The sequence below is a fragment of the Notamacropus eugenii genome, chromosome 6, assembly GCF_028372415.1.
Source record: "Notamacropus eugenii isolate mMacEug1 chromosome 6, mMacEug1.pri_v2, whole genome shotgun sequence".
Classification (NCBI taxonomy): domain Eukaryota; kingdom Metazoa; phylum Chordata; class Mammalia; order Diprotodontia; family Macropodidae; genus Notamacropus; species Notamacropus eugenii.
The window spans coordinates 41,464,453-41,485,924 of NC_092877.1; the positions used below are offsets into that span (position 1 = coordinate 41,464,453).

The window sequence follows — 21,472 nt, forward strand, 5'->3', positions numbered from 1 at the left end:
GAAGAAAGTACAGATAAGAAGAGAGACTATAGTCTAGTAGAAGGAGATAATATGACAAAATGCCCAGAACACAAAATAACACATATGCAACAGAGAAGGGCAAATAGGATGATCTGTGAGGTCTTAATCAGGGAAAGGTCATTACCAAGTGTGAGATGCTCAGATTAGTTACACAGAAGAGATGGTATGAAGGCACAGGCAGAAATCTTGCAGGGAGAGCATTTCCAGGCACTGAGAAAAATATGAGCAAAGCTCTAGAGGTAAAAAGAATATATGGGAAGTCCCAGGGATGAGATAAGACTGAAGAAGTACAGCGGTCCCAGTTAATGGAGGGCTGAGAATATCAAGCTAGAAGACAGTGTAACAGAGTGGGAAAATAAAACAAAACAAACGAATGGTGCAATTGGGAACCAGAGACCAAGGTTCGAATGCCAGCTTCATCCCTTCCAAGCTGTGTGACCATGGCTCGGTCGCTGAGCTTCATCTTTCTCAGGTACAAAATGATAGTAATAATATTTTCACTACCTATCCCAGATATTGCTGTGAGAAAAGCATTTTATAAATCTTAAAGAACTACAGAAATGTAAGTTATTGTTATTACTATTCTCCACATTATTATTAATTACTATTATTCCAGTTCTAGGATTTCGTTGGCATAAGGAGCCCCAATTAGGAAGCATCACGTAATGAGGCAGAGCAGCAGCTCTCTAGCAACGTCTACTCTTAGAAAGTTGCCTGGAGCACTGAGAGATGAAGCGATTTCTCCAAGGTCATAGAATCAGGAGGTGTCAAAGACAGGCCTAGAATTTAGGTCTTTCTGACTCCCAGGTGGGTTCTCCAACCCTATGTTACGCTGTCTGTCAGCTCTTGTTACTATTTTTTAATTTACTTGTTAGACAATAAGGAACCATTGGAAGGTTTTGAGCAAAGACTGACATGACCACATTTCTGTATAAGGCAGATAAATCTGGAAGCGATTCGAAGAATGGATTGGAGGGGGAGAGAGTGGAGGCGGAAAATTCAGTTAGGAGGCTATTAAAATAGTCCAGGTGGGTGGTAATGAGGGCCTATACTAGGTGGTGGCAGTGGTAATAGAGAGGAGGAGGGGATATTAAAGCTTTTGTGGAGGTAGAATACACAGGACTCAATATGAGAGAGAAAGGAGACAGAAGAGTCAAAAATAACACCCAGGTTTGGCACATGGGAGACTCGGTGAGCACAGATGCCGCTAGCAGAGAGACAGCAGTCAGGAGAAGAAAGTATCCAGGGGGCAAACATGGTGAACAGTGCCAAGGACTGCAGAGGCCGAGAAGGATGAGGACTGAGAAAAGGTCATTGGATTTGTTGATTGAAAAGCCATTGGTGGCCTTGGGGAAAGCAATTTTAACAGTTATGACTGGAAATCAAATGGCAAGAAGTTGAGGAGACAGGATGATGAGAACAAGGCCATGATGAGAGCAAATAAGTTCTTCAAGAAGTTTGGAGTTAATCTGTCAGATATCAGAAAGAGAAACGGGATGGCAGGAGGGATGGGAGCATGCCTGCAAACAGTTGGGAAGCAATCAGTCGAGAGGAAGAACAAGGCAGTGCATCATTAGCAAAGCCAGGCCTAGGGGAGGCAGGATGGGACCAGATTAAGGACATTAGTAAGTGGTATTAATGCATAGAATTCCAGACTTGGAGGTAGGAAGGACTGAGTCAAACCCTGAGCAAGTCAGTTAACCTCTGCCTCAGTTTCCTCATCTGCAAAATGAGAATGATAATAGCAACTACATCTTAATTAGATTAAATGTCACAACATATATGAAATGCTTCTGCAAATCTTAAAGTTCTACATAAATATTAGCCATTACAAAGGAATGTGACACCAATACAAGGGTTAGCCTTAATCAACAGCAAGAAGAGGCCCTTCTTCAGCGTGGATAGCTCCCAAAAGACTTTCCTTTCTCCTGCTAAGGCAGGTAGGAAGCAAGAGGACAATGGAGAATGAGGCTGAGTGAACAGAGTTGAGGAAGGAAGTTGAGGAAGCTCATAGCAAATGGCCTCCATCTTTTCAGAGAAGCCAGAGACTAGGTCATCTGCTCTAAGTATGGTGTGTGAGTGTATGTAGGGCCTGGAGGGAAGTGTAAAAGGTTCAGAGCAGCTGCTGTGTAGAATGAGATAAAAAGTCCAACAGAATGGTCAAGGAACCATGGAAAGGTACCAGGAGAGTACAATGTCAGGTGTTATTCCGAATTGAAGGCTGGAAACAGAAGGTCTGTTGGGTGAGGTGTCCTAAGCTGGAAACAAGGAAATCTTTAAAGGTGAAGACCCTGGAGTCCGTGTTGGGTATGAAGCATGATGACATCATTATCATTGCTACCTGCCAACCAGTTACATAGCATCTTCCTCATGCCAAGTGTGACACCTCCCCTTCAAGACTCCAAAACTAGGTTGTACCATCTCAGCATGGTGTAGTGGGAAGACCTTGGACTTGTAGTCAAAAGTTCTGGGTGCAAATCTCTGCCTCTTATGATCTGTGTGATCTTAGACTTCAACTGTCTAGCCTTAGTTCCCTCTTTCATCCACAACTAGTGCAGAGAGCGCTAGTCAGGAAGACCTGAGTTCAAATCCAGCCTCAGGCACTTACTAGCTGTGAGACCTGGGCAAGTCACTTCACTTCTGTCTGCCTTAGTTTTCTTATCTGTAAAATAGCACTACCCCCAAGTGCTGTCATGAAGATCAAACTAGAAATTTTTGGTTTTTTGCAAAAGTCACCTGCAAAATAAGGAGGCTGTACCAGCCAACCCTCTAAAGTTCCTTCCAGCTCTGAATCTATGGAGAGACATGGGAATTCCAATCCTGGACCATGGACTCCAGCGGATCTCATCAATCCTCCCAGCTTCTCTCTACTGCCCATCTTATTGCTTGACTCCAAACCATCAGACACACCTGCCCCATGCTCACAAGCCTCTGCCCAGTTTTCTGACCCTTCATGCTTGCCCTTCTCTTAAGGGTCTGAACTTATAGCCAGTCAGATGTCAGATTATGTCATTGCTTCCTCCACAACAACTTCTCACCATTCCCTTAGCCTTCATCACTTCTGACCTGGGCCACTGCAATGGCTTCCTACTTGGGCTCCATGCCTCAACTTTTCTTCCTAGTCCAACCACCACATCAATGCCAAATGCCAAATTGATTTTCTAAATCACAGTTGTAACAAACTCACTCCCCTCAGTAAACTGCAGCAACACTCTGTGACCTCTAGAATCAAAAACAAATTCCTCCATTTGGCAATAAAAGCCCTTCAAAACCTGACCTTCGCAAACTAGTACAGTGCCTGTCACATAATCAGTTGATAGTGATTAACTGATTGATCTCACCTATCAAATTCAATCCCCCACCATCCTTCAACGATCATCTCCTCTAGGAATTCTCTTCCACTAAGCAGACAGACTCACTTGTAAACCTAATTTCACCAGTGAATACTCCCACATGGCTCCCCACTCCCACACCATGTAGCCAATACATCTCTGAAGACAAATCTACATAACAGTATTAATAACTGGTATTTACAACATGTTTTAAAGTTTTCAAAGTACTTCAAATATATTACCTCATATGAACCTCCTAACAACCCTATATGGTTAGCACTAGAGAAAGTTTTAGACCTATTTTCATATATGAGTAAACTGAAACTCAAGGTTAATTAAAGTGACTGTGTAATGGAGCTGGGAAGTTAAAAAGTGGGATTTGGACTGAGGTCTTCCTGACTCCAAGTCTCGCAGTTCATCTAGCACGCCCCCTCTGCCTCTGAGACATATAAACTCATCCCTCTTGAATTCATGTACCCAACCACATTACCTTTGGACTGAATTAAGGCAGAGACACTATGTGCTTTCTATTTTTTACCACCCTATCCTGGAGTTCTCAGCACTCTGAGTACTCGGTAAATACTGGCAAGTGATGATAGAGAATATAGTAATGGCAAAAATGAGACACTGAGTACAATTACCCCTGGAATCATTAGAGATTGTTGGGGGTGTAAGCTCAGTTCCATGTGGACAGTCTCGGGCAGGTAAAAGTGAGAATTCCTAAACCCTAGAGTTCTCATGAGGCCCCCCAGGGAACAGCAGGGAATTGAGGTGTGAGACCGGGATATCTCGTGCATTTCCACCTCTTCCCGTGGGAAACGTGATGGGAGAGAGCATCCCCGCCCTCGAGATTGGCCCAGATCTGGGCACACCTATTGTTATCTAACAGGCACGGTATTGAGGTGCAAACGATGCGGCAGGAGAGCTTAAGTAGGGTCAGGAAAGCCTGAAGGCACTCTTAGCGCTGAGGGGCCCTTACAGGACAGAAGGCCCCTCTTCCTTCTCTCTTCCCTCTCCCCTCTCTCCCCACTTCCACTTCTGCTTTCATTCTCTTACTGTAAGATCTTTGCCTCCTTGGGAGATTTCTCTCTCTCTCCTAAGGAAGAATTCCCCCTGCACATGTAACCAAGACCCTGAATAAAGCCTAACCCTTGTTCGACTCCGGAAAGTCTCTTCTCTCATACGTTTATCCGGTTTGGCTAGCCGAAGACCTGCGATAGGTAAGGTAAGACTCGGGTAGCCCTCAGGCCTCTAGGCCTGGCAAGAGATGATACAAAAGATATAGTAAAATGACTGTTTACTAACTTACTTTTACTAAACTGTTTACATACTCTATGGATTCTGCAACACAGTGACACTGGACTCATCGCTATTCATTGCACAGAACACTCCATCCCCAGAGTCAATGCATTTTCACTGGTATTCCAAACCTAGAACTCTCTCCTTTCTCATCTCCACCTCTAATTTCTTTGACTTCCTTCAAGTCTTAGCTAAATCCCATTTTTTTGCAAGAAGTCTTTCCCAAGGCTCCTTAATTTTAGTGGGACTGCCTCCAATTTATCTTGTCGGTACCTTGTTTGTACATAGTTGTCCATTAGACCATAAGCTCTTTGAGATCAAGGACTATGTTTTTATTTTCTTTGTATTCCTAGCATCTAGCACAGTGCCTGGCACGTAGTAGGCACTTCATAAAAGCTAGCTGACTATGGCAGCATACTAGTCACTTCAACAAAGAATTGCAGAAACCTCTAATCCCTATTCTCAACATGGGTTTCAAGCTTATGGATTTAAAAGACTTGATAAGAAAACTGCCACTAAGAAAGTAAGACATTTAAAATCCCCCAAATGAGTTCAAACCTTTGTGTTTGACTTACCAAATGTATATTGAGCACCTACTACCTGCCAGTCACTTTGCTGGGTAATGGGGATATGATGACAAAAACAAAACTGCCCCTATCTTCATGGAGTTTACCTTCTACTGAAGCATCCTTCCCAGAGCAAGAATACTTTGCTGGCTCATTCCTCAGACTACTGTCTAACCATTAGAAATAACAATAAAGAATTCAGAAAAATTTGGGTAGACTTGGATGAAGAAATAGAGAGTGAAGTGAGCACTTTCCTCAATTTCCACACTGACCACCCAGACTCCAAGGTTTCTAAGTTCCCTTCCAACTGTTAATGTATGATCCTGCGGATTCTGAACTGTAATAGCGCAAAGGAAAACAACACTGAAGGACTTCACAGCTCTGACCAGTGCAGTCAATGACCAATTTTGACCTCAGAGGAGAGATGGCAAAGCGTGCTCCCCTACTCTAAGCAAACAAGTGATGGACTCTAGATATGGAATGAAGTGTACATTTTAAGACATGGCCACTATGTTGATTTGTTGATTGATTTGTTTTGTGCGTGTGTGCATGTGTGTATGTGTGTATATATACATATACACATATGTGTGTGCATATTCACACGCATAACATTATATTATATAATGCACACAGATGTATCCATATATACACATATGCATATAGTACGTGTGTGTGTGTGTGTGTGTGTGTGTGTGTGTGTGTGTGTGTGTGTGTGTAAAATTTGTTACAAAGAAGGATTCTGTTGGGGGATAGGGGAAGGAAGTCATTGGGAAATGTCAGAGACATAAAAAAGAGACTTCATTGATCTTTTTTTTAAATAAACCCAGGCAGTTTTCCTCTTCCAGAAAGGGGAATGGGAGAGACAATGGAGTAAATTAAAACTGGGACCTTGATAAGTTTTCATTTCCCCTTCCAGTCTGTTTTGTCCTTTCTTTACCTTGCTCATCCAGCTGAACAGCAACAATCTTCATAATCGATTGCCACAACATCTTCTGTCCCTGAAAAGATCACCCTGTTTTCTTCCATCCCTGCCCGCAGTCCCCCTGTGACATCAGTGGAAATCTAAGCATTGGGAGTTTATTTCCAAATAGTCACTTTGTAAACGATGGAGACGGGTCATCTCCACCACCCACGTCTCCTCAGATAGAAACATTTCATCTGGTCCAGTATTTATACACTTACCACGTAGCTCTGTCATAGATTTGCCTCTTCATTATATATTTATTCCAGTGGTTCCACCACTGACTTGCCAGTTGTCCTTGGGCAAAGTCACTGAATCTCAAGGGGATTCATAGGATCAAAGACTTGGAGCTAGAAGGGACCTCATCTTACCCAACCCCCTCATTTTAAAAATGGGGAAACTGAGGCCCCAGAAAAGTGAAGTGAGTTAGAATCATAGATTTAGACTGGGAAGGGAACTTAGAGATCATCTAATCAAAATTCCTTCATTTTACAGATGAAGATAAAGGACCAGAAAGGTTAAGTGCATTGCCCAAAATCACAATGAGTAAAACCAGGAATTGAATCCAGGTTCTATGATCTAGCATTTTTACCAAAGTTAGTAAATGGTAAAGCTGATATTTGAACTCAGTATCTCTGACTCCAAATACAATGTTCTTTCCATTGCAACAAAAGGGAATAATACTCTCCATTTACCAGCCTTAACTCTATCTTATAAGAAGACCTAAGAGCATGGATCCAATTCAATCCAGTAAGTATTTATTAAACACTTGCTGTGGACAAATCACTGTACTAGGTACTGGAGATACAAAGGTAATGTCCTGCCCCCCTCCCAGAAAAAAAGTCTCTGCCTTCAAGGAGCTTACATTCTAGTTGGGTTGTGGGGGGAGGTCAAAGGCTATATCATCTGAACCAATAAGTGTATATAGGATTAACCTGATTGGGCAGGGAAGGACAACTAATAATTAAAGGGAACAGGGAAAACTTCCTTTAGGAGATGAGGCATGAATTCATTCCTGAAAAGGAGGTGAAGAAAAGTGCTTTCCAGGCATTGAGAACAGTTCACACAAAGAAACAGAAATGAAAGATGGACTGCTGAGTTTGGAGAATAAGAAACAGACCACTTTGACTGGACACTGAAAGTATGGCGCAAAGTAATATGTCATAGAAAGGTAGATTGGAGTCAGATTATGAGACCTTTAAGTACACTTCTTGAGAAGATTATGCCAGGAACCTTCTGGTTCTGCTCTATAGGATACCTAATGACTAAATCCCTAAATAAATTGAGGATACCTACATCTAAAGAATACAGAGGCCTTAGAACAGAAAAAATGCATACTTAGGTGAAAGGGACCTAATGCAGACACCAACACTTTTGTTCGGTCATATCTGACTCTTCATGACCCATTTGGGGTTTTCTTGGCAAAGATACTAGAATGGTTTGCTCCAGCTCATTTTCCTTCTCCAGCTCATTTTATCGATGAGGAAACGGAGACAAACAGGATTAAATGACTTGCCCAGGCTCATACAGCTAGGAAGTGTCTGAGGCCAGTTTTGAACTCAGGCAGATAAGTCTTCCTGACTCTAGGCCTAGCACTCTAGCCACTGTGCTGCCTATCTTCCCTGGACACCAACACAACATCCTGTTAATATTGTGTCTTTAATATCTTCCTCTAGCATAATGACTCCTGGTCCTATTTCTGCTCTGGTCTCAACACCTTCTAGGATATATCTGTTCTTACATTGGTGGATTATCTTTAGCAATCCTGGATATATTTTCATAATCCTACCCTCCTTCTGGCTAACAATAATGCTAATAGGCAAGGTCTTTCAGTGAGTTCAGACCTAGAAGTCCTGATGTCAGGCATTGTTGGCACTCTCCATATAACTTCCTCAAGCCAGGGTAGTGAAACTACCAAATACCCTGGACAATTAAAGTAGAACTTTTCCAATACCTACAGCTATAACTAGAAACATTGGCATCTGAATGATGAGACTTCCTCTTCTCGTTGCCCCATTACAATATTTCTTCTCAAGAGCAACCAATTGTTAAAAGATCATTTGTGAGAGAATTTATGGAGGGGATTTATACAGACTTTTTAGTTTTCTTCTGGACTCTCCCAGTTCATTTTGTCCAAGGACAAGAAATTTGTACCCATTGATTATCGGTGTTTCCAGCAGAATGAAACATGATCCCTCAGTTCCCTTGAGAGATAGTGTGTGGTGGCAGAGACCCCAGAACATATAGAGATCACTGCTCGAGAGGTTGAAGGGCAAGGGAAAACAGGGACACTGTGAGACTGGCCTGAAGAGAAACTCATCTGAGGTATGACTAGGGGGAAGAATTTACCATCTAAATGCTCCCTATTTTAATGACTTATCCTTGTTAATTTGTTTTTAAGTTCAGAAGAGGATGTGGCTTGGAGCAGGCAAGGGGGGACATGATCACTATCTTTAAGCATTTACAAGGTTATCATAGGAAAAAGGATTAGACCTGCTATGCCTGGCCCCAGAGAGCAAAAATAGGCAGAACAGGAAGAAGTGACAGAGAGGAAATTTTCTGCTAAAAATAAGGGTAAATTTTGTAGCAATTAGAGCCATCCTAAAGTAGACTAGGCTACCACAGGACGTAATGGGCTCTCCATCACTGGGTGTCTTTAAGCAGAGGTTAAAGGCCCACTTGGGAGCAGGGCAGGGCATAGGAGTCCTGGTTTCTGTACAGGTTGAATGAGATCCCTTCTCGTTTGAAATTCTCTGACTCGACCCACTGGATGCTTTGTGTTTATTTTTAGGATGTTTTTCTCCCTCTCTTGTAGTGGTTAAAGCACAGATGTCCCAGGCTATTCAAGAAAATCCTGCTGAATTCTCTAAACAGCTCCCTAGGACTTTAAATTGACTTACTTTCCAACGACCTCCGAGTAAAAGTCACCACTCAGCAATGGTGAACTTTTCAAAAAGGCTGATTGCCATCAACCAAGGGTCGGCCTTTTTGGGGGGCATCTGGTATCTGACAAACTTGCTTGTCATCATGAATTCTTCTAAAGCTGCTGATTACTTACCATAGAGTTTAAGGGAAACTTTGGTTGTATGAAATCTTGAATCCCCCTGGACTCAGCTGATTGCTGGTGGCAGATTTCCTTGTTATTTGGGGCACTGAAATCCCACGGTCTTAAGACAGACTTAAAATGAGCAGTGCGTTAAATATAGCAAGGTCATTCAGTAAACCACAGTCTTTCAGAACACTCTTAAGAGACGGCAGCCCTGGAAACTGCCAAGCTCATTAATGGTTTCTTTACACAATATCCAAGTGCTAGTTTTCTTTCAGAAATAACATCATGAAACACGTAGGGGCCTGATGCATTCCTCTGCTAGTGTTACCTAGTGATTCTGAATAGTGAAATTACCTTTCTCTCTACTCATCCTAGAAGAGCTGACTTAAGTCATTGCATACTGTTTGATCCTTTAAGAGCTAGGTCTTTCCTATTCTTCCCTCTCCCCTTCCTCCTTGAATTATATTATATTTAATTATCTGTTCACATGTTATAACCCCCACAAGAATGTAGGTACCGTGAGGGCAGGTGTGAGGAAGAAAGTTGTTAACTTTCTTCCATGGAAGTCTTCCTGAAAGATGTGGCTTTTGACTTGGGCTTTAAAGAAGTCAATAGATATGGGAAGCATTATGAAGAAAAATACAGAGGCATAAATGCACTTGAGGGGCCAGCTCTACTCCATTTGTCTGCAGCATAAAATATATAGAAAAGAATCATATGAAATAAAACTGCATATGTAGGATGACAACAGACTATGGAGGGCCTTGCATGCCATTCAGTAGGCACTGCGGAGCCACACAGGAGAGACATGACCAGATATACACACAAGAAAAACTATTCTGGAAACAGATTGAGAGAAGCAATGTAGATATTGAATAAAAGGCTGGATTCAAATCCTGCCTTAAACCCTTCCTAGCTGTGTCACCCCAGGCAAAACATTTAATCTTTCTGGACCTCAGTTTACTCATCTGTAAAATATAGGGATTATGCTCAGTGGCCTCCAAAGTTCCTTTCAGCTCTATATTTATGATCCTAAGTATGGATTTGAGAGACTGAAGGCAGAACTATTTGGAAACAACTGCATTAGCCTAGGCAGGTAGTAATGAAGGGTTTGTACTAGTATGGTGGAGATGAGAGCAGTGAGAAGGAAATGGCTATAAAAAATGTGGCAGAGATTAAATCAACAAGAGCTGACAATTACCTGGCTGTGAGAAGTTAGAGTAGTCAAAAAAAAACCCGTTGACAAACATGGGAGCCAGGGTAAACGGCGGCAAAATGGTCAGAAAAAGTGAAGTCCTAGGGGAGGATCAAATCCTTCAGAGGAAAGATAATGGGTTTGGTATTGATCATACTGAATGAGAATTTGAGGTACCAGTGGAAAACCTAGGTAGATGTACCTGGTAAGCATTTAGAGATGTGGGTCTGTAGCTCAGAAAAGTAATCAAGACTGGAGACATCATCAGTTTTTGAAACTACCCATGTAAACGTAGAAATGAAAGGGATGACCAATGAGTATGCAAAAGGAGCAGAGGAGAATTAAATCAGATGATAAGGAATAATCCCTCAGAAGGAGAAAAAAGAATGATTAGAGAGGGAAAAGAAAAACAATCACCATTAGGGAAATAGAAAGGGTATCCAGAAGGAAGGCATGTTCAACAAGGTCAAAAGCTATAGAGAAATCATGAAGGATGAGTATTAAATAAAAGGCCATTGGATCTTTTGATTAGGAAGTCATTGGTGACCTTTGAGAGAGCAGTTTCAGTAGAATAGTAGAGATGGAAGCTTGAGGGTTTGAGCAGAGATTTGAGAGTATAAAATGTTAAGTAATAATATTTAGTATAGATAACTTTGTCAAGAAGTTTAGAAGTAAAGGAGAAGAAAGGATGGTACCAGTAGCTGAACAGAGCAAAACGGTGAAGAAAAAGCCTTTAAGAACCTAGGGTCACCTCTATAACATCGTGAGGCATATGGTAGACCCTTATAGAAGACAAACATTCATTCAGAGTTATCCATTCAGATTTAAAATCAGGGGATGGATTTAAATTATGTGTCAGCTGAATCCAAAACAGTAGTAGTAGTAGTCCAGTAATTTTGGACATAGTTTCCTATGAAGATACTTTCAAGATATACAAACAGGAAAACCATATTATGCTTAAAGGTGTCATAGATAATGAAATAATAACAGTATTAAATGTATGTGTACTGAAGGATATGGCATCTAACTTAAAGTAAAAGCTAACTGACTTGAATAAAAGCAAAACAATAATTATAGATGATTTTAATATGCCTCTTTCAGACCTAATCAGATCTAACAATAAGGAAATTATGCTTTTCAATAGAATATTTGAAAAAGAAGATATGATGAACCTTTGCCAATTATTGAAGGGGAATCTCAAGGAGCATGCTCAGTTTTCATATGATATCTTTACAAAAATTACATGATAGGGTAAAAAGAACTCATAAACAAATGCAAAAGGGTAGAAATATTCAAGGTAGTTTTTACAGGTGATAATGCAATAAAAGCTGCACTGTCATAATCAATACAGATAAATCAAATAAAATTATAACCAGTAAGAGAAATATAGACAAAAATACACTTCAGTGGAGACTAAATAATGTTATGCTAAATACTGAGTGGGTCAAATAAAATCATAATAATTATATTAAAGAGAAATATAATAATGAGACAATATATCAAAATTGATAGCAGGTAGTTAAAGTAATCCTCATAGAAAAAATTATCATTGTACTTCTTAATATTTCTATTTAATAAAATGAAGAGAATACTAATGAATTAAACAAGTACTTTTCTTAAAAAACTAATAAATTAACAAATTAGTAGTCCTGAAACAAGTGCAAAGTTAGAAATAGTTTAAAACTAAAGAAAAATAAAAATGAAAACAAAAATTAGCTAAAAATAAAATGTACTATTTTGTGAAGACTAATAAAAATAGCAAATGATCAGCTAATTTGACTTTTTCAAAGAGAGAGAAAAAATTGAATTTCAAAGATAAAAATGAAAGTAAGGATTCACAACGAATGAAAAAGAAAGAAAATTACAAGAATTACTAGTCCCAATTACATACTAACAGATCTGAAGACAAATGAAATGAAAATTTACCAAAATACAAAATTCTTAAATTAACAAAAGAGGAAATAGAAAATCTAACCTTAGAAAAAGAATCTTAAAAAGAGATATTGAACAGGATAAATAAACTCTCTAAAGAAAAATAAACTCCTGTTCCAGATGGGAATTTTATCAGTGTTTGAAGAGCAAATAGTTCTGATGCTATATAAAAATTTACAAAAATACTAAATAAAAATTCACAAAAATACTCTAATAGTACAGATTTCAGACCAGCCCTGCCTTCTCATCCTGTGTAAACTCTTGCTTTGTTCATTTTCTCCTATAAATCTTATCTAGAAGATCCATTGACCATGTAGGGCCAACCTTTAGATCTCTTGCCATGGTAAGTATACCAATTATACCATGCAAATTCCATTGGTTATCCCTCATTCTCACTACATGACCAGTTCACCTACTTTTAGTAATGGCAAAACATAACTAAAGAAGATAAAAATATTTTTTAAAAATGTTAGCAAAGAGTCTACATAAGTATCTTGAAAAGTTATTCACTCTGACCTTGTTGGATTTACCCCAGATCAGTTCAACATTAGGAAAACAATTTACATAATTAACCATGTTAATAACAAAAAATAATAAAAATCTCATGATTATGTCAATAAATATAGAAAAATCTTCAACAAACATTTAGGAATAGAGATTGTTTCTTAATGTCATCAAAAACATCTATCTAAAAGCAAAAGCAAGCATTACTGGTAATGGAGAAACAATGGAAATATTCCCATTAAGACTGGGGCAAAGAAAGGATGTTCACAGTCTCCACTATTATTGACATAGTGCTAGAAACGTCAGCTATAGTAATAAGACAAGAAAAGGAATTTAAGGGAATTAGCATAGGCAAAAGGAAGGCAAGATTTTTTTTTTTTTGCCAATAATATCACTATTTACTATAGGAACCCTAGAGAAAGAACAAAATAGTTCAGCTAAGAAACAGGATACAAAATAAATCCACAAAAATATTAGATTTTCTGCATATTACTAACAAAATCCAGTAAGAGTTAAGGAAAATTGCCCTTAAAATAATAACAGGATATATTATTCCTGAAAATATACCAGAACACTTACACAGAGGTTTTATAGTCATGCAACAATGTTTACAGAACTAAAAAGTTAAATGACTGGAGAAAAATCTAATATCCATGTCCAGACCATCCTAGTAGAGTAAAAATGACAAGACTATCTACGTTATCTTATAGATGTCTTGCCATGCCAATCAAATTATTCTACTTCATGGAATTAAGCAAAATAATAACAAAATTCACATGAAGACTTTTCAGGAAATACAGTAGAAAAAAGCAAGAGGATCTCAAACTACGTTTTAGAGCAGTAATTACAAAAATTAAACATTGTTGTTCAGTCATTCAGTCACGTCCAACTCTTTATGACCCCATGGACCATAGCATGCCAATATTACCCATGGGGTTTTCTTGGCGAAGATACAAGAATGGTTTGCCATTTCCTTCTTCAGGAAAACATATGTGTGCATGCATATATGTATATATGTGTATATATATATGTGTGTGTGTATGTATATGTGTATAAATGTATATGTATGTATATATATGTATATATATAAATAATGGGATAAAAAACTGAAAAATAGATAAATAGAATAAAACAGATGAATAAATGACAGGGAGAAGAAAACATGCACAGAAGTCTAGCATTGGACAAATTCAACACCATAAATGACTGGGGAAAGAACTCCATGTGACAAGCCCTGCTAGGAAAACTGGGAAGCAATCTCATGATTGAATTAATGTATGTAAAGTGCTTTACAAACTTTAGAGAACCATGTATATATCAAGTTGTTGCTCTTATCATCATTACTACCATTTCACACACACCAAATTAGCAAAGATGGAAAACTCATTGTTGGAGAGGCTATGCAAAGTCAGGCACCCTAATTCACTTCTAGTGGGGTCGTAAATTGGTTCAGCTTGTTCTGGGGGGAAAAACTTTGGAATTATACAAGAAAATTCCCATTCTTTTTTTCACATTCTTTGACCCGTTACTGTGACCATATTCCAAATTACTGACAGCAAGAAAAGGCCTTATATGTACAAAAAGATCCATAGAAGCACACTTTGCAGTAATACAAATCTGGAAACAAAACATGATCCTAACAATTGTGAAAGGACTAAAAAACTGTAATACATATATAGATATAGAGATATATGAAAGGACTGAAAAACTGTAATATATATTTATGCAACAGATAACCACTGCCCTGTAAAGAATGGCAAATGTGAAGGATTCAGAAAAACATAGAAGACTTTTATAAAATTATGCACAGTAAAGAAAGCAGAACCAAAAGAACGATATTTACAATGACCACAATAACCTAAATAGAGAGAACATGAACAAGGCAAGAAACTTAAGTCAAAGAAAAGCATCTTGACATCATCCTATCCAAATTAAAGGATATATCTCCCTTTATATTAACAATTAGTTAACCACAAAAGTGTCCATCAGTCAACAAGCATTTAACCACCTACTGTATTCCAGGAAATGTGCTAAGTGCTCAGAATACAAAAAATATACAGTCAAAAATCACTCGGTATTATTTAATTATCTTTTGAGAATAGGGGATGGGAGGGTTAGAGGAGAAAGGGGGGATGGAGGAAGTTGTTTTGTAACAAATGTAAAAGTAATGATTTTTTCATCTTAGAAAAAGAGCTTCCTCCTCCAGTGTTACTTAGCCTGGGATCCATGAATTTTTTAAATATTTTGATAATTGTATTTCAATATAGATTTCCTTTGAAATCTTATGCATTTTATTCTATGCATTTAAAAGCATTATTCTGAGGAGTCCATGGGGCTCACCAGACTCTGACATAAAATGGTTTAGAACCCCTGGCCTATTCTGTTCTGAACAGGAAGAAAGACTGAGGAAAAGAGGAGAGGAAAAGGGAAAAGTACAGATAGGAAGAGGAAGAGGGATTGTAAGGCCTGGGCTGGTACAGTTGGTGAGGCAGAAAGATACGTGTCCTACATAAGCCAGAGATGAGCCAGGTCAGGCCTCCTGGGTGAGAAAACCTTCTAAGTAGGAAAAGAATTGTAATTAGTCTGATGGTAATTGCAGAAAGATTGCTGGCTTATTAATTTTTTCAACAGGCTTGGAATACAGATTGAGTCACTCCATTAAAGCCACCTTGAACTCAGAAGTACAGCTTGCCCTATCACAGCTAGGATACAACGTGTGTGTGTGTGTGTGTGTGTGTGTGTGTGTGTGTGTGTGTGTGTGTGTGTGTGTGTGTGTGTGTGTGTGTGCGCTGTTAAGACAGGAGTAAGACAAAGCTTACTAATAGAACTCAATTTAAGGGGAAAGCAATAGGCCAACCAAAAATAGAAAAATTAAGTTAATCAGAGAGGAAGCACTGGAACAAGGCAATCTCCTTCCCATGGGAGAATGTGAAAGATTAGAAGACAAGACTGCCAAAGAGAATCCAAAGGAAAGCCCTGGAATCAAAGACCTTCAGACCTGGGAGAGACCTCAGAGAACATCTAGGTCAACTCTCTCACAGTGTTTTACAGAAGACAAAACTTGACGTCCAGAAAACGAAGGGACAAACCCAAAGAGAAGTAGCCAAGACTCAACCCCTCGTATATTTATTTACTCTGAGTACAGCATTGTCATCACTGTTACTGGCTTCCCACAACCCAGCCTATATGGGCCAAGCCTCATCACTGTGTGCCTAGATGGCCAAGACACTCTTCTCCAGTCTGAAGAAATTCATTAAATGAAAATTCATTTTAAAAAAAAAGTGTCTTCCTTACCTTAATCACTCCTGCTAAGCAAGGCAGGGAAGAAGGCTTGGTGGTCAGTGCTCTTGTGCAGGAAAGGGGTAATTCACATTGGTCTTTACATCTCTCGTGGCTATCCACTTTCCGCCCTAGTTGACCATAGTCAGCGCGGCCCCAGGTAAACACTTTGCCAGTCACTAAATGCAAATATTTTAATTAAAGCTAAAGACAGACAGTTTCACAGTCTCAATAGCACATGTTAACAATAACTTATAATAGTTCCCATTTTTAATGCCCTTGGAAGTTTAATAAGCACTTTCCTTATAACCACTCAGTGAAGTAAATAGTGCACCTAGGTGGCATGGTGGATAGGGTGCAGGACTTGGGGGTCGGGAAAACTTGAGTTCAAATCCTGCCTCAGATTCTGCCTACTAAGGGTGTAACCCTGGGGAAGTCATTTAACTTTTTTTGCTCCAGTTTCCTCATCTGTAAAATGAGCTGGAGAAGAAAATGGCAAAACACTCCAGTATTTTTGCCAAGAAAACCCCAAATGGGGTCATGAAGAGTTAGACACAACTAATCAAAAACAAAAACAGGTAGGTGGCACAGTAAATACAATACCAGATCCACAGTCAGGAAGACCTGAATTCAAATCCAGCCTCAGACACTTCCTAGTTGTGTGACCCTGGGGAAGTCACTTAACTCCATTAGTAAAATAAGCTTGAGAAGGAATAGCAAATCACTCCAGTATCCCCAAGTAGGGTCATCAAGAGTTGGACAGGAATGAAAAAATGACTGAACAACAAGAAAATGAAAAAAATAAAAGTATTTATCTTACATCCTTGGGAGGATCAACTGAGATAACATTTTTACAAACCCTGAAGTGCTACATAAAAGCTACCTATCATTACTAGTTGAAATAATATGATCCTTATTTTACAGATGAGAAAAGTGAGATTCATTGAGTATGTACCTAATTAATGTCACTCGGGATTCTTGGGATCATAGAATTAGAGTTAAAAGGCACCTTATAGGTAAGCAAGACCAACTCCTCATTACACATACCAGGAAACCAAGGCCCAGGGAAGTTGTTGGGAGGATCAAATAAGATAACATGTAAAGTCGTTGAGGCTAAGACTGTGTACCTAATTAATGCAACTCAGAGATTTGGAGCTAGAAGGTCAAGCCCAACCCCTCATTTTTCAGATAAGGAAACTGAGGTCCAGATTGAAGTGACATGCTTCTAGGTACTAAGTGACAGGGGCAGGATGTGAAGCAAGATCTGCTCTCTCCAAATCTAATGCTCTTTCCCCTGTTTCATTTAAATAAACATGAAACCAGTCAGCCTCAGGCAGAGGTCATTTCAGGCATCTCCCTCTTGCCACCACCACCCCATCACCCTTCTCAGATGACTCACACCTGCGTGTCTCCCATCCCCACCTTCCCATAGGCTGCTATCCAGCAGCTTCCTGTCATCCTGACCCTTTCTCCATCAAAACAGGCCTGTCCTGTCAGGTACTCACTTTATGTTTGCCATTAATTAATGCTGGACAAGGGCTACTGAGTTTTCCCCTCCCAAGTAATATACTTGCAAAATACTAAGGGCCTGCAAGATAGTCCTTAACCTAAAGGAGGTAATTTAATTGAGCTGGCAGCAGGCAGAGGGGGAAGGGTGATGGCATCCTTAGGCCTTCATGCCATGCCACACCATGCCACATACCATGGCATGGCATCTGGATTGTGCCATAGATAGCACACTGGGACTTGGGCATCAAGAAGACCAGAATTCATGATGGAGTTTGAATACAGACCAAAACATACTGTTTTTCTCTCTTTCTTTCTTTCCTTCTTTTTTCTTCCTTTTCTTTCTTTCCTTCTTTTTCTTCCTTTCCTTCTTTCTTCCTTTCTTTGAGCTCTCTTCCACAAAATGACTAATACAGAAATATGTTTTACATGATTTCACATATAAGATTGCTTACCCAACTCAGGGAGGGGAGAGAGAAGGCAAGGAGAGAATTTGGAACCCAAAATTTGTTTTAAAAAAATGTTAAAAATTGCTTTTACATGTAATTAATGAAAAAATAAAAATAATTTTTTTTTACAAAAAGAAGACCCAAGTTCAAATCTGAACTCAGATTCTTACTAGATTTGTGCCCCTACTTCACCCTCTTTGCCTCAGTATCCTCATCTGTAAAATGGGAGCTGGAGAAGAAAATGGCAAACCGCTCCAGTAGCTTTGCCAAGAAAACCCCAAATGGGGTCATGAAGAGTTAGACATGATTGAAATGACTGAACAACAACAAATGGCATACAGTAGGCACTTAATAAATGCCTATTGGTGTCCCTCCTTTCTTCTCCTTCCTCTCTCTTTCTTCTTTCCTCCCTTCCCCTTTTTCCTTCTTTCTCTTTTCCTTCCATCTCCTTCCTGCCTTCTTGTCTACACAGAGAGTTATCTATTCTAACATCTCTGAGTATGGCAGCAAATGACTCTTAATAAAGATGGAAAGCATCCTCTTTCCCCCAACAGTGAGTAACATGGAGACTCCCTGAATGCATTCAGTTCCACATTTGTTTTTCCAACAGAAACGCAAACCCCGACAAGACACAGATTATTAACAGATTTGCTGCAATCAATATGCATGACCATGTGCCCTGCATAAATTCTTTATACATATTTGTTTGAACAAAGAAAACCTTTGCGTAAGAGACAAAACATAAAGTAATGCATATTAAATTCTCAGAAGATCTCCTACATTCTTGGTGTTTCGTATCAAAGCTTCATCTGGCCCCACATCTAACATATGGTTTGTAGCTGCTTCGAGGAAGGCATCTGCTGAAACAACTGAAATGATGGCGAAACGTCCGAAGGCAGTCTCTAATGGGGGGTTTACTTGTGACTTCACTTACTCCTTCATCCATCTAGCAAATACACATCAAAAACCTACAATATGCAAGGCCCTGGCTTGGGCACAGAAAGGGGGATACCAAAACATATGAGACTTGGCTCTAGGGAAGCTCACAGTCTTGAGGAGGCAGGTGAAAAGATAGGGCAGATCAACAGTTAGCCAACAAGCATTTATTAAGGGCTTATCATGGTCTATTCACTGAATGGGCATTATCTCACTCAAAGTGAGAACCTGATAAGACTTTAGCCTAAAAGGGTCAGGGTCTCCCATTGTATCCTTGGCCATCTCCAGCCATCCTGATGAATATCTGGCCACTGGACCCAGATGGACCTAGAGGAGAAAGTGAGGCTGGTGACCTTGCACAGCCCTCCCTCACTCCAATCAAAGTCAACTGCAAGTCATGTCATTCCCTGATGTCATGGTCCTCTTTGAGAACAGAGGATAAACATAACAACTGTTATGTACCCAGCACTGTGCTAAGTGCTAAGGATATACTGTCCAGCATAAAAATCCCTCCCCTGGAGAAGCTTACAGAAAGATAACAGGCAAGAAGAGGAAAGAAGGGATTCTGGGAGAGATGGATGCGTACATATGGAGGAGATAATCTGGAAACTATCTATACAGACAAGACAGAGATAGTGTAAATGAGAGATGATCTCAGAAGGAAGGCACTAGCAATGTATGACCATAGAATGCCAAAGCCAGAAGGACCTGTGGAGCCCAGCTAGTCCAATGTCCCCTATTTTACAGACTGGGTATTTTAGCCATTAATTCACAAACAGTTATTAAAGATGTACTATATGAAAGCACTGTGCTAGGCATGGGGGGGGGGGCGGTACGAAATTTGTGGCAGGGTTGAGTTTTTTGTTTTATTTTCTTGTTTTCTTCAATGACTGTTGAGAAATAACATCATGCAGTGTATGGTCAGCATTTGACATCTGCATTCAAGTCCTGCCCCTGACATATACTGATTATATCACCTTGAGCAAGTGCCTTAATTCATCAGTATCTTAACAACTCTCTAATTGTCTGCTGGAGGAGGGAGTTACCTACACTAAAGAAATCCCAGGTCTGAATCCTCCAAAATTAAAAGGACACAGTCCCTGCCCTAAAAGACTTTACACCTGGGAGGGGGTGGAACAGAGGTAATGTCACACGATCACAGATAATTAAAATACTAGGCAATGTTTGATAGGGAATTGAGGAAGGAGGAAACCCAAGATGCTTTAAGAAAATTTGAAAAGGGAGCATATTAATTAGATTCAAGTACCTCAAAGTCCCAGAACCTCGTATCTGGAAGGGATCCTTTCCAAAGGGCAGTCATACCTAAGCAGGGAACTCCTCCACAAAATCCCCAAGTGATTATCCAGCCTCCACTTCAAAACAACAACAGAAAAGATGTCACAAGGCCACCTATAACCACATGACTAGTTCAGACTTTTAGTTCAGACTGGCACACAGTAGGTGCTTAATAAATGCTTATTGATTGATTGTTTTTAAGTGCTATGGATCACAGGAACATAGATTTAGATCTGGAATTTATCTCAGATGGTGTCCTGTCCAACTCCCTTATTTTATACATGAAGAAACTGAAGCCCGGGGAAGTTAAGTGATTTCTCCCCAGTCACACAGGCAGTAAGGGATGGGATGGCAAGGATGGGATTTGAACTCAGGTCCTATGACATGAAGCATTTCAAGTTTATTGTTTATTCCATGGCCTCTAGGAGGTCAGAGAAAGAAAAGGTTCCTAAGGGCAGGTTTTATGAATGAACTGAGATATGAGCTGAGTTTGGAAAGATAACAGGCAAGAAGAGGGAAGAAAGTATTCTGGGAGAAATGGATGTGTACATATGGTATGAATGGATGAATATGACTGCAGGGGATATGGCTAAGGAAAATCATCTGGGACTGGGCTATGCCGAAAGGATGGAGAGCAGTATTTCTGAAGGTGATTGTTTTGAGGTGGGTTTAGGGGAATTTTCCAACTCATCAGGTATGAGGTACTCTTTAGTCAATGAATGAAAATCTTCCATTTACTCATATCCTAAGGTTGGTTGTCCAGGTGGTCAGTGTACCTGCCAGTCTCCTAAGTATCACGTGTAATAGCCCACGTTGTGTCCTGGACCAAACACTAGCTATTCTCAAATGACATGAATTATCATACAATAATCCTGGTCTATAAAACAGCTGTTTGAAAATGAAAAAAAAAGGATGAAAAATACTATCCATCTCCAGAGAAAAAACTGATAGAGTCTGAATGCATATTGAAAAATACTTTTTTAACCTTCTTCTATTTTTCTTTTTTTTTTTGGTTTGTGTTTTCTTTCACAACATGACTAATATGGAAATATGTTTTACATAACTGTATTTGTACAATCTATATCAAAGTTCTTACCTGAGGAGGGAGGGAAGGAAGGAAGAGAGAAAATTTGGAAATCAAAATTTT

At 39.6% G+C, this 21,472-nt stretch overlaps 1 protein-coding gene across 1 annotated transcript in view; it reads right to left on the bottom strand.

The window, feature by feature from the left end:
• The window catches only part of SERGEF (secretion regulating guanine nucleotide exchange factor), a 248,069-nt gene that overhangs the window by 176,993 nt on the left and 49,604 nt on the right, over positions 1-21,472 (bottom strand). Inside the window, exon 10 of the mRNA XM_072621407.1 lies at positions 16,154-16,317. Coding sequence (XP_072477508.1) covers positions 16,154-16,317 — 164 coding nt within the window. The remainder of the gene's footprint in view (positions 1-16,153; positions 16,318-21,472) is intronic.